This window comes from Erythrolamprus reginae, chromosome 1, assembly GCF_031021105.1.
Source record: "Erythrolamprus reginae isolate rEryReg1 chromosome 1, rEryReg1.hap1, whole genome shotgun sequence".
NCBI classification, from domain to species: domain Eukaryota; kingdom Metazoa; phylum Chordata; class Lepidosauria; order Squamata; family Dipsadidae; genus Erythrolamprus; species Erythrolamprus reginae.
The window spans coordinates 239,195,354-239,209,575 of NC_091950.1; the positions used below are offsets into that span (position 1 = coordinate 239,195,354).

At 38.2% G+C, this 14,222-nt stretch overlaps 1 protein-coding gene across 8 annotated transcripts in view; it reads left to right on the forward strand.

Annotated features, from left to right (window-relative positions):
- The window catches only part of SEL1L2 (SEL1L2 adaptor subunit of SYVN1 ubiquitin ligase), a 50,709-nt gene that overhangs the window by 10,223 nt on the left and 26,264 nt on the right, over positions 1-14,222 (forward strand). For 6 of the 8 annotated variants that reach the window (XM_070732609.1, XM_070732611.1, XM_070732610.1 and 3 more), the window contains exons 3-4: positions 866-929; positions 12,236-12,317. The exons of 1 other annotated variant lie outside the window; for it this stretch is intronic. In XM_070732609.1, the coding sequence (XP_070588710.1) occupies positions 866-929; positions 12,236-12,317 (146 nt within the window). The remainder of the gene's footprint in view (positions 1-865; positions 930-12,235; positions 12,318-14,222) is intronic. One more of the 8 variants, XM_070732615.1, reaches the window with a different exon arrangement.

The following is a 14,222-nucleotide window of genomic DNA, read 5'->3' on the forward strand; positions in this document are numbered from 1 at the left end:
AATTTACTCAGCTTAATTGCTTAAATAATTGTCTTATTCATTGATTGCAATATCTTTTTTTCATTAAGAATGGCCTTTTCTTCCTATGGTGAAGTTGGTTTTACTTTTTCCCAACCTAAATGACAGATGATGCATCTAATGAATGGGAGGCTTGGTTTTTATCTTATTCTGGTACATTGTTTCTACTTCTAGGAAAAAATAATCTGCTGCAAAGTGAGTCATTTCATTCAAAGAAGAATCTAAATTGGGGATAAAAGATGCTTATACTGTATGTGTTCTTCCTTGAGTTACTTAAATTAAAAGATAGGAATATACCTTCTTGTGTAATTGTGAAAGGCTATTTATTTTTAGAGGTAAAAATGAAGTAAAGCCCTAAAAAGAGTTTATTTTCTGAAAAACAAAAGGGAAGCAATCTTGGCAGGTATAGTTTACACAAATAGCTAGGCAAACAATCTTTTGCAAAGATGTGAGCAGGATGTGATAGGTCAGACCATTGAAAACCTATTTTTGTCATTTGTGTAGAAAGCTTAGTATTGTAATGACCACTTAAAATCAGTTGAAATTATTGGGGTCAGTTGGAATTGTTAAATTAACAAAAAAAACCCATTATTTGTCATTGGTAATGTGACACAATTATTTTCTAAATTTCAATGCCAATAATCAATGAACTACTGAAACATTTTCTCATGCCCCTTAGCCTAGCAGACTAATCCCGTGTATAATGTTCTTTTAAAAACAAACTAGTTTGTGTACTATTATGTGGCACCCCACAGTCGGTTACCATCACCTAAACATGTACCATAAAACAATTTCTAGGTCAATTTCTTTCAATATTGAAAAATGGTTTAATTAAACTATTTTGCAGGAGTTGCTGAACATAATCCAAAGAGGACTAATGCTTCTTAGAAAAGTTTCTTTTCCAAGCCAAGGTAATAATCTCACTTCAAGGGTAGTGAGCTTTAATTTACACTTTTACGATACAGTGAGCAGACCTTCGTTTACTGGAATTTGGATGCAGCAGGGAAAATCTGTTCTTATACTCTGTGCCTATGCCCATGCATAAAATGTATAAACTACATAAAATATACATACATAAATTTCCATTCCCATTTATGCATGCATAAACAGTGTAAAAATGCATGGGTAAAATCCCATTTGGATTTAACAATATTCTGCTTGAACAACCTCTTTATTTCACCATTAGTTTGTAAATCAAGAATGTGCTGTATTATTAACAAGTGTTAAATAATCAAAGCCATAACAAGTGGTAGAGGACTCTATCTAAGAGTCTATCTGGTGATGGAGATGGCATTTGAACAATTGTGTCTTGAAATATAAGAGGAATACATGGTAAAGAGCATGAATTAAGAAATAGGTAAGTTATCTCTGAAATTTAAGAAAGGGATAGGAGGAAATAAGTCTGAATGAAGGTGGGCTGTTCTCATAGAGTTGATGAATACATTTATTTTATTCATTATTAATTGTCACTCATATATAAGATACAGTAAGAATATAAACATACAGTATATACATGGGATGATTTTGAGTACATGGTGACAATTTTGAGATTGAGTACTTGCAGTTATCATTCACATGATTGACAGTTGAGTGCTACAGGGCCTATCAGGTTTCTTTATCTTCTAATGCATGTAATTAGATGGTTGTATGTATTGAGAATCAGAGGTGAAGACAAGGATGTGAGCTGGAGAGACTAGTGGGGTGAATAAGGTGGATCATAGTATCTCAATGTTGTCAGGTATGGGGAGATGTAATTGTGGGAGACAGCAGTCTATTTATTGGAAATACAAGTGCCCAACACTTGTGTTCCCAAGAAATCCCTTATATTACTGTGTTTGCATTCCATCTCCTTAAGTTCAACTCATTTGTCCAAGTTTTAAACTGGTGTATTTAAATCCCAGATCTATCTGTAATATGGCTCCTCTTATTGTCAGAGGAAGGGGTCCCTCCCTCAGAAATGTCCTAGCTGGGTATAGTGCCTCATCCACACGCACTACAAATGCAACATGCTTACATCACATCCGGTGGGCTGGGTCACCCGCAATCAGCGCTACTAGTTCACCAATCCAGATAGAACCAGCCAAATACCACCAATGCAGCAGACCATTACCTCCTAGCTATTGGGAGTGATTGGAAGGGAAAGACTAGGAAAATAAGAGGAACAATGTTAGATGCAATTAACTAATAGATGGGAGACAAAATAATTAATAATATATTTCATGTGGAAACTGATTCAGACAGTAAAGAGCTCTAGAAGAAATTAAAAATATTCAAACAGGTCCTATCTTAATGAACTCAGTAAAATGAGGGCCGGAAGTTCCTAATATAATATCCAAGATCTTGTACTTTACCCCTAATCTTTATATTAAAACTTTCTTATTGGAATCTGCATGTAGTGCACTACAGTGAGTAATGTTAAAAGTGAGTCTTGGAAGAAATCAATATGGAAGAAAAAGAATACAAGTGGTGAAAATATGACAATAAAAAAACTGCAAGAAGAGACAATATCCACGTATTAAGGAGTAATAGAAAAAGGAAAGGAAGAAAGATATGAAAAGAGCAAATGCAGAACAATTCTCATGTAAATTAAAACATAATTTTTTAAAAAATATGAAAGAGGGCTAAACAAGAAAACTTCAGCAGAATGAATGGAATTGAAAAAGACAAAGTAATTAAATGATTTGCGATAAAATTGAAGTAAGTACAACAATTCTAGAGACCTGCATTGAAATAATATTAACATGTAAAATTGAAACTAATGCTATAAGTATTAGTTTCTCAGAGAAATACAGGAAATCAGAAAACGTAGGAATGAGTTTAATAATTAAGACTGGATGGTTTAAACATGTTAAAATATAAATTCGCTTAGGAATGGCAGTGACATTTCTTTATGCATGTAATGTATGCAATGATTGTGCTTAACCATTGGAAGAAATGCAATTATGTTCTGGTGTAAAATAAAGAGAAAATTATCAAGAACGAAAGCAAAAATAACAGGGATTAGCTATTATCTATTCCTAAAAAGAGGTTACCGTATATACTCGAGTATAAGCCGACCCGAGTATAAGCCGAGGCACCAATTTTTGCCACAAAAACTGGGAAAACGTATTGACCCGAGTATAAGCCGAGGTTAGAAAATGCAGTGGCTACTGGTAACTTATAAAAATGGAAAACAATAAAATTACATTAATTGAGACATGCTTTAGAATATTTATTTTAAAGAAAACCAGTAAACTAGCTCTGTAAATTTAAAAGAGGGTAAACAAATTAACAATATTAACAATAAATTAAAAAGTAAAAAAAGTAGCTCGATCAGGAACAAAGCTAAAACCTAAGAGTTAAAATCCTTCAAAACTGGATTCCTTCTCATCATTAATTGGATTTACATTATTGTTCTGTTTTTATATATGCTGTGAGCCACCCTGAGTCCTTGGAGAGGGATTGCATACAAATCCAATTAAACAAACAAACAAACAAACAAACAAATAAGTGTATCCAAAGAAGAGCTTCAGCATTAGCTGCTGTGAGGTTATCAGCATAGAACAGTGTTTCCCAACCTTTTTTGAGCCGCGGCACATTATTCGTATTTTCAAAATCCTGGGGAACACTGAAAGGGGGGGGGGGGCGGGCTAAAGAAAAGTTTGGACAAAAAAACCCTCTCTCTTCCTCCCTTTCACTCTATTTCTCCCTCTTTCTCTCTTTTCCTTCCTTCCCTTCATTCTCTCTCTCCATCCCTCTTTCTTTCTTTCTTTCTTTCTTTCTTCCTCTCTTTTTTGCTCTCTTTCTCTCTCCCTCCTTCCCTTCCTCTATGTCTTTCTCTCTCCCTTGCTCTCTCTCTCTGTCTCTCTTGCTATCTCTTTCTTGCTTTTTTCTCTCTCTCTTGCTCTCTCTCTCTCTTTCACTGTCTTGCTATATGTCTCTTTCTTTCTCTTTGCCTCTCTTGCTATCTCTCTTTCTCTCTCTGTCTCTCTTGCTATGTCTCTCTTTCTTTCTCTTTCTCTCTCTCTCTGTGCCTCTCTTGCTAAGTCTCTCTTTTTCTCTTGCTATGTCTCTCTTTCTTTTTCTCTCTCTCTGCCTCTCTTGCTATGTCTCTCTTTCTCTCTCTCTTTCTCTATCTCTCTTTCTCTGCCTCTCTTGCTGTCTCTCTTTCTTGCTCTGTCTCTCTTTCTCTGCCTCTCTTGCTATGTCTCTCTTTCTCTCTCTCTCTGCCTCTTATATGTCTCTCTTTCTCTCTCTCTCTCAGCTGACTGCAAGCGGGAGCCCTGACGGCGGCAGCTGGACGTGGTGCTGGACACCGCATATGCCAGGCACGCAGCGCCAGCATGTACGACGTCCAGCAGAACATCCAACCGCCACCGTCAGGGCTCCCACTTGCAGTCAGCTGAGAGAGAGAGAGAGAGCGATCCCTCTCGCCGCCGCCATCTCCCCCGACGGCCACCACCACCCCCGCTCCCATCGGACACTTGCCGTCGACGAAAGAGGAGCTCCAGCTGGGCGGGGCGCTGCCGGTACTTCCGTCCTGGGGCTCCCGCTCGCAGCTGTCCCCCGCCTCCTGCTCGATGCCGCGGTTTTCGGCATCGAGCAGGAGGCGGGGGACAGCTGCGAGCGGGAGCCCCAGGACGGAAGTACCGGCAGCGCCCCGCCCAGCTGGAGCTCCTCTTTCGTCGACGGCAAGTGTCCGATGGGAGCGGGGGGGCGGTTTTCGGCGCTCTCCTGCTGGGCCCCAAAGAAAGAAGGCGGGAAAAAGGTGCGAAGAATGGAGCTCTCCTTCTTCCTGCCTTCTTTCTTTGGGGCCCAGCAGGAGAGCGCCAAAAACCGCGGCATCGAGCAGGAGACAGCTACGAGCGGGAGTAGCGGCAGCGCCCCGCCCAGCTGAAGCTTGGCGGCACACCTGGCCATGTCCGGTTGGGAAACGCTGGCATAGAAAACCAAATAGATAGATAGATAGATAGATAGATAGATAGATAGATAGATAGATAGATATAGATAGAAAGATAGACAGACAGACAGACAGACAGACAGAAAAATAGATAGATAGATAGATAGATAGATAGATAGATAGAAATAGATAGATAGATAGATAGATATAGATAGAAAGATAGATAGACAGACAGACAGATAGAAAAATAGATAGATAGATAGATAGATATAGATAGAAAGATAGATAGACAGACAGACAGACAGATAGAAAAATAGATAGATAGATAGAAATAGATACAGATAGATAGATAGATAGATAGATAGATAGATAGAAAGAAAAATAGTTAGATAGAAAAATAGATAGATAGAAATAGATACAGATAGATAGATAGATGATAGATAGATAGATAGATAGACAGATAGATATAAAGATAGACAGACAGATAGAAAAATAGATAGATAGATAGATAGATAGATAGATAGAAAGAAATAGATACAGATAGATAGATAGATAGAAAAATAGATAGATAGAAAAATAGATAGATAGAAAGATAGACAGATAGAAAAAGAATTCCTGTCTAGCTCTGCCTCATAACACATTATTAGATCCTATCCAAGCAAGGACAGCAACTACCACAAAATACCATTTTTTAAACAGTTTAAATCCTTTCAAAGGAGGGGGAGGAGAATCTGACAGCAGGGGGCTTTTTTAATCCGACTCACCATTGCAAATGGCTGCCTTCTTTGCTTGAGCTAGGGAGAGGAACTACGGCGTGCCAGAGGGGACAAAAGCTGGTGCCTCCTCGCTCTGGCTCAAGCAATGGCGCCCTCGTGTGGTGACTTTGTCAATGACCCGAGTATAAGCCGAGGCTGTGTTTTTCAGCCCATTTTTGGGGCTAAAAAACTCGGCTTATACTCGAGTATATACGGTAACTTTTTTTTCTTAAAAAAATGTAAGGATGGAATGAAGAAGCAGATCAGATCCTTCTTCCAGAAGGTGACTAATAAATGTATGTAAGTGAGAAAATGTATTATGTTTGTTCATTGCCTCATTGAAGAGTAAAACTTCTTCAACCAGTTCCTGTTGAATTGTCTGCATTCTTCATCAGCTTCGGTTCCTAAGCCCCTGTGTCACACATTCCTGTGCCTAGCCAGTATCTTTCGAACGTGTAACTCGGACAGAGACTTATAAAGTGGTGCTCAAGGGGACAAGATGTGCGTATCATGTTGCCTTGATTGCATCTGCAGAATCCTGCCCAGCCGCCCTGTTTAGGGTGACTCCCTCCCTCCTTAATTGGGGGGGCAGAGGGGTTGATGAACCCTTGCAAGGTAGTGCTGAGGATTTTGATGTTTTTTGCAGATAAAATCACCCCGATCTGGACAGACCTTGACTCCAATTGGAATGCGGTTTCGGCTGACAGCGAGTCAGTCAAGGTGACAGGGGCATGTCTTAGTCCTGTTGTGTGGGAGGAGTTTAACCTGGCAGATGCCTGATGAAGTGGACAAGGCCATGGGAACTGTCAGTTCCACCACCTGCTTATTGGACCCCGTGTCCCTCCTGGCTGGTTTCAGAAATTTTTCATCTGGCTTGATTGTATGTGATTATTGCTTACAATATGTTCTAGTGTGATTCTAGACTCCTTTCCAGCTGCTATTGGGTGTCAATATAGACTCAAGGCAACTTCCTGGAGAAGTTTATGCTCTTACGATGTAACGAATTTTCAAAAGTGTTTTGCCATTGACGCCTTCTTCCTAAGACTGAGGAAAACTGGCCCAAGGTTATGGCCCAGCTGGCTGAGGGGACTTGGAAAACTAGATCAATGTTTCAGTGTTATTTGGTGAAAGAAGCATTAGCCTTTCAGTTAAACAACCTTAATGAAAAAGTTCAAGCAATTCACAGAATCCCTCTTAATTTATGGATAACACTGTACAGTACAATAATTTTTCCCCTAAGTTTTGCTTCTTGAAAAACTTTTGGTGACTATGATAGACCCCTTCAAACTGAACACAAATATAATTTCAGTATGACTAATACTTATGTATTTTTTTTATTTGTCAAAAGTGTACAAGATAATAAAAAGCAAAGTAGATACTGTATAGATAAATTTGGTCAATAGGACAGTAACAGTGGGCACGATGGTACGCTTATCCACACCCTTTACAGACCTCTTAGGAATGGTGTGAGGTTGACTGTAGACAGTCTAAGATTAAAGTTTTTTGGGGGTTGGGGAAGAAACCACAGACTCAGGCAGTGCATTCCATGCATTGATTACTCTATTGCTGAAATCGTATTTTCTGCAGTCTAGTTTCGAGCAGTTTACATTGAGTTTGAATCTATTTTGGGTGCATGTGTTGTTGTGATTGAAGCTGAAGTATTCATTGACAGGTAGGCTATTGTGGTAGATGATTTAGATCAGATCAAATGTGACATAGCTCTAGATTATCTAAATCCAAAATTTCAAGTCTGGTGGAATAAGGTATTGTGTTGCAAGTAGAGGAGTGGAGGACTCTTTTTGTGAAATATTTCTGGATTTTAAAAAATGTATTAATGTCCAATATGCAGTGCGGATTCCAGACAGGTGAGCTGTATTCGAGGATTGGTCTGGCAATATGTCATGTAGGAATCTTGAGAAATATGAAATCAATATATCAAATCAATATATCAAATACAGTATATATAACATACAAACACACACACACAATATATATATTTAATATATATATTATTATATATATACATACACACACACATATATATAAAACACAAAATATAAAATCAATATATCATGTAGGAATCTTGAGAAATATGAAATGAACTTTAATGACTTTTTAATATACCGTATTTAATTGCCTAAAGTATCTGACATGTCACATCAGTTCAACAGGGACAAAAGTGTTTTGCTGCTCATTTTCATTTGCAGTCAGTTTCTTATGCGACTCACTGCAGGGTCCAATAATAGTCAGCTAGCATTGATGGATTACAGTTGGCACGATACCATTTTTCTATTGTGGCAATGTCCTAGGGAAAACTTTCATTATGTTCGACACTGACTGCACTTAGATTTTCAGGAAAGAAGTCCAAATGTGAAGGCAGAAAATGAATCCTCAGTGACATGTTGTGTTTCCTGGTCTTGTATGCTGTAAGCAATTTGCCAACCAGCTCAATGTATATTGCTCAAAAAAATAAAGGGAACACTCAAATAACACATCCTAGATCTGAATGAATGAAATATTCTCACTGAATACTTTGTTCTGCACAGAGTTGAATGTGCACAACAGCATGTGAAATTGTTTCTCAATCAGTGTTGCTTCCTAAGTAGACAGTTTGATTTCACAAAAGTTTGATTTACTTGGAGTTAAACTCTTGTTTAAGTGTTCCCTTTATTTTTGTGAGCAGTGTAGATTATTTTCTCTGGCCTCGTTAACAGATCTTTGAAGCATTTATCATTGATGATGCATCTGATCCATGGACCAATAAAAATTCCTTAATTGTGGCATCAATTATAACACCTTTCTCTTCATTGTGCATCACTTTTATGAAATTTTCATCAATCCGATCATTCACAACAGAGGCAAAATTAATTTTGTTGAGTCAACAAGTGGTCCATGTGCCACAAAATTTTCTATTGCTGAGCGAGACATTTAATGAGTTTTGACTCATTTTACAGCCTATTTTGCCACAATTGTTAAGCGAATCCCTGCAATTATTATTACTGGTAAGTTTTATTATTAGAAGGTTGTAAATGCTGATCACATGATCCCAAGACACTGCAACTGTCATAAATATGAATAAGTTGCCAAGTGTCTGAATATTGATCACATGACTATGGGGATGGTGCAATGGTCATAAATGTGAAAAGCGGTCATAAGTCAATTTCTTTCAGTGTCATTATAAATTCAGACAGTCACTAAATGAACTGTTGTAAATCAAGGACTACCGGTACCTTTAGATCACCACAGATATTCCAGTTATACTTGATGTGCTGGCTGTAATTCACTAACAGTCCCATGTTTTTGTATGTTCCTTTCATATGTGCAGCATAGTCAACAAATACTGAAGGATGCATATTGCCATTGTGTAAAAACAGACAATATGATGGTTAAAGGTTATTTTCAAGAGTACAAGCCCAAAATTTGTTAAGATACATCCAAAAGTGTTCAGGAAGCAAACTCTTTGTGGTTCAATATAAAAGGGGACTGCAGTTTTACCTATTCATTTTCCAAGATTCTGTAACCTTGCTCTCTCTTTCTTTCTCAGGATTAAACTTGATTAATGAAAATATGTGTGAATGTTACTCCTCTGATAGTGTGTGACTCTTTAAAAGTTTGTCATAATGTAAGGATCAAGATCAGACATAAGGAGCCTGAGACCAGACAGGTCTATTATTATAGTAATGCACAAATTTTAACTTCTCTTCCTAATGAGAAACAGTTGGCTCTCAGTGTCTACGGAAGTTCTTGGTCATCCAGGTCATGGTTGTCCCAAAGGTGTTTTTTCCTAAGGCAACTGGAGTTTCTTGTTTTGCTTTAGAGATGTTTCGCTTGCCATCTAAGAAGCTTCTTCAGCTCTGACAGGATGGTGGGCTACAGAAGGATTTATATTCTTTGCAGAGAGATGGTTATTTGCATTATTTTAGAGAGTTGTTGAGGCCACTTGTGTATTTGTCTGTGTCCTCAGGGTCACCTGTGTAGTGCAAATGGGTGTGTGGCGCCTTCTTGGAACTGCTGAAAAGACTGCGTGTGGCGCTGTGCTTTCTGCAGGATGTTTTCTTCCCTGTATCCCTTCATTGTTGAATATGACATAGACTGTGGGGATGAATCTGTGTTGTTTGCCTCCCAAACTGAAGTGCAAATGGTTCCTGTAGTCTGATTTCAGGGGTGGGGTGGGGGAATCTGTTCATACCCCCACACCATTCAAAGGGTGTTCATCCCAAAGTACATAGTCAAAAGTCAGTAGAGATTCTTAGCATAGTTCCCTCTAAGCTGAGCAGTGAGCAATCGCTCACTTAAAAATCATCATCAACTCAGAGTTTTTCAAACCTGCCCAGAAGCCAAGAGGGAAAGAATGAGAGGGAAGGAGAGAGAGAGGAAGAGAGGAAGAGAGAGAAACAGATAGAAAAAGGAGAGGAAGAAAAAGAAAAAGAATGGGAGTAAGGAAGAGAGAAAGAAAATCAAAATCTAGTTTGAAACTAGCTCAACTATTTAAGTGGCATTTTGATATTGATAGAGTTGCCCTATTATGAGCTCACTGTTATAGACACACAGTACAGTATTTTATTTTGAAATTCTCTGAGGCAAAACAGGGTGGGGGTTTTTGTTTGTTTGTTTGTTTGTTTGTTTATTCTTCTATGCCGCCCAGTCCCAAAGGGAGTCGCTCAGACACTATACTTTTTCGCCCACACCGGAAAAAAATTAGAGAGTACATTGATTCTTAGTCATCCAGGTCATGGTTGTTCCAAAGATGCTTTTCCCAGAGGCAATTAGACTTTCTCATTTTTCTTTGGAAAAGTTTTGCTTCTCATCCAAGAACTTTGACTCAGACAGAGATTAGATTAGGATAGTAAATAGGTGATAGGCACATATTCCATCCTCTAGATTACTTCTCCTAACCCAGTTGAAGTTTTTGTAACTGCAGCGGTTTTTTGTTTTTAAACAAAAGAGAATGAAGCAAAGTTGGGAAAATTTGATCATAGCTTTCTCGTGTCATACCTTTTTGGCTGTTATATATAGAGCGAAAGCTTAGCAGATGTGGAAGGGGAAATAGGCCCTAGAAGAATAAGAAGAATTATCAAGCTAAATTTAGTTCACTGAGTGAAATGGAGGTCTATGGTTCTAAGAGTGACTCTATGATACACATCATTTGTAGAAGGGGACATGTATCCAAAGAAGAGGGCATGGCCATACTGTGTGTGAGGAGTTGCAAAAACAATGACAGAGCAAATTGTGAGATTAATGAGTAATTAGAGAAACTGGACAGTAGAACTTCTTGTTATTACAGTTTTAGAGAGTGTTAACCTCTGGGTAGGTAGATTAAAAGACTGGGGTTTTCAGGAAAAGATCTTTATAAATATTTCATGGGATTCTGCAGTGCAAGCTATCTTTTGTAAGCACAAACTGCCTGACTCTGAAAGCACCACATTTGAAATATGTCTCAATTAATGTGCAAATTTTACTTGAAATCTATATTTCAATTCCATTCTAGTCTTCATTGGAATAGGGCAGAAGTAGGCAAAGTTGGCTCTTCTATGACTTGTGGACCTCAACTCCCAGAATTCCTGAGCCAATCATGCTAGTTCAAGAATTTTGGGAGTTGAAGTCCACATGTCATACAAGACCCAATTTTGCATATCTCTGGAATAGGATAATAGTAATAACTAGCAGCCACGACAGGTTTGTTAAAAATAGATCATGTCAAACCAATCTTATTTCATTCTTCAACGCTGTGACTAATCAGTTAAACGTCCAACGTATTTAGATGATTATGTATGCTAATTTATACACTGAACTAAAAGGGAAGGTATATTATGTCCTGAGAAGCTGGGAAGTTTTCATTCCAGTCTGACAAGGAAGCGGAGCAGGGAAATTCTGATTGGCTCCTTCCCAAAAGCGCTCCCTATTTAATCCCCTGCCAAAAGCAGGTATGGGCTGATGTTTGCTCACTATAACCAATAAAGAGATGAAGTCTCACTGCCAGTCTCCTGCCTGTTTAGTATCTGAACTGAACAGTCACCACATTACAAAAAATATGTTGAGAGGAGAGCAACCAAGATGATCAGGGGACTGGAAACTAAAACAAATGAAGAACCATTGCAGGAACTGGGCATGGACAGCCTAGCAAAAAGAAGGGTCAGGAGAAACATGATAGCTGTGTTCCAATATTTGAGGGTCTGCCACAAAGAGGAGAAAGTCAAACTGTTTTCCAAAGGATCTTAATGACAGACAAGGAATAATGGATGGAAATTGATCAAGGAGGAACTTTCTGGCAGTGAGAACAATCAAGCAATGTAACAGCTTGCTCTTGGAAGTTGTGGATCTTCATCACTCGGACTTTTAAGAAGAGATTGGACTGCCATTTGTCAGAAATGGTGTAGTATCTCTGCTTGATCAGCAGGTTGGACTAGATGACCTACAAGGTCCTTTCCAACTTTGTTAATTTATCTAAGGGTCATTAAATTATAACAGATAGATATTCATTTAGATGGCAAACATAAGAAAGATTGCTATGATGACCAAAATGGCATTTTTTTCTAAATCTGATTTTATTTTTATTTTTTTCTGGTCAAATTTCGAATAAAAGAGGACGTTGGAAAAAAGAAGAGTATTTCTCAGAGTAGCCAGAAAATACTGGGGCGTTTGAAAAATGGCAAAGATAAGGTAGAGTAAGTATCCATTCATTTGTTTTGATGGCAGAACAAACACGTATCAGTAGGAAATATGGCACATCACTGATTATTAAAAGAACCACAATTCTGAAATGTGCACTCTTCACTGCCTATTTCCACAAGCAAAAAGTTATTGAAATGATTGAATAATAATACTTTATTAAATAAACAATTTAATGGTAGTAAATTGTTTTAAATAATAAATTATTTTAGTTCAGGGGAACCACACAAATCAGTGGGAAAAGATGAAAGTGAAGTCAGCTTTTGAAAATCACCTAGATAAATTTCTTAAGAATGCCTATATACAACTATTATATGAATAAATCTGATACTTCGGTCCACTGGATTAGTAGGTAGAAGAGGACTTACAACCTGTCAAAATTTATGTATCAGAACAATTTGACCAAATCCTTGTTTTGCCTTTTGATGCAAAAATCAAATAAAATCAAATTAATTTTGGTCCACAAGAAAATGTTGGTGGTACGCAGAAAAATTATTTGCATTATTTATATTGCACTGAATCAGGGATGCTCAAACTACAACCCCCTTGGCTGGATACCTGCAATGTATCATGTTTGCGTTGCTACTAGAAAGTCCCCCATTTGGGGTCTTTTTGTACGGGGCAGAGGGGGACAGAAATTCCGACTTGGGGTCTGCTTCAGCCTGCTGGTATGGGGCTTTGGGGCTGGAGGGCAGTGCCTCTGGTGGCGAAAAGCTGAAGGACTTATTCCAGTGGGATTGCATCATGGCCTGGAACTGGCTGATCATTTCAGCCTGCTGAGCTTCCGGGCACCAGTACCTGGCCTTGCCCTCCCGCAGGTCTTCCCTCTGCTTGGAAAGCCTATGCTCCTAGTCATCAGTGAGGTGCTTCTGCTGAGCTTCCTCCTCGGTCTGATCCAATTTGAAATGAGCTGTTTTGCCAATTCTTTCTCATGGTAGCTGCTTGGCTCCAAGAGCTGCTTCCTTTTGGGGCACTAAGAAGCTTGGGTGGGCAGGTAGGAAGAGGCAAGTAGAGGCCGGCAAGGCATACCTCAATATGAATGACATTGAGTTGACTACTGTATGTCCACTGTTACATGATCACCTAGCTACAACCACCCAACCGGTCATTAGACGGATCATATTAGTGGTCTGCGGGATTTAATGAATTTAGTAGTCCCTGAGGATTGGAAGGTTGGTGACCCCTGATCTAGGCAATACACATGCCACCTGTTTATTCCTCTTTGGGATATATCAGTGATATGGAGAAATCACAGGAGGGCCATGGGACAAATTTACATTTCTAAAATAGTATGCTTGCAAACACATTGAATTTATATAAATATGTACTATATAGATATATGCACACAAAAGTAATAAAGTGTTGGATAGCTGAATTCAGCAGGAGCTTTGATTAGAAGATGTGCCCTGAACCAAAACAGATACTGGGTAATTAAATACCAGAACATGTTAATTAAAGGTGAAATGTTCATAATAAGATTGCTTTGGATGCAGAGCTAAGGCTTAACCCAGCTATCAATGAATGTTAATTGACATTCTTTAATTTGAAGTAAGCGGTAGATTAATTAAGAAATATATAGAATAAGAAATCCTCACGGATTCTAAATTACATCTTGGAGAGAGATAATAATTGGGGGTGACGGGTCGGGACAGAAAGCTCCATCATCTTTAAAGCACTCTTCCCTTATTTGCTTTTTGCCCAATACAGATGTTTCAAATATCAAATATGGGTTAGACCAGCTATCAATTGAGATTAATTATATATATATATATATATATATATATATATATATATATATCAGCTAAAAACATTTGATTGAGATATATACATACATACATACATACATACATACATACATACATACATACATACATACATACATATATATATATATTATGTCG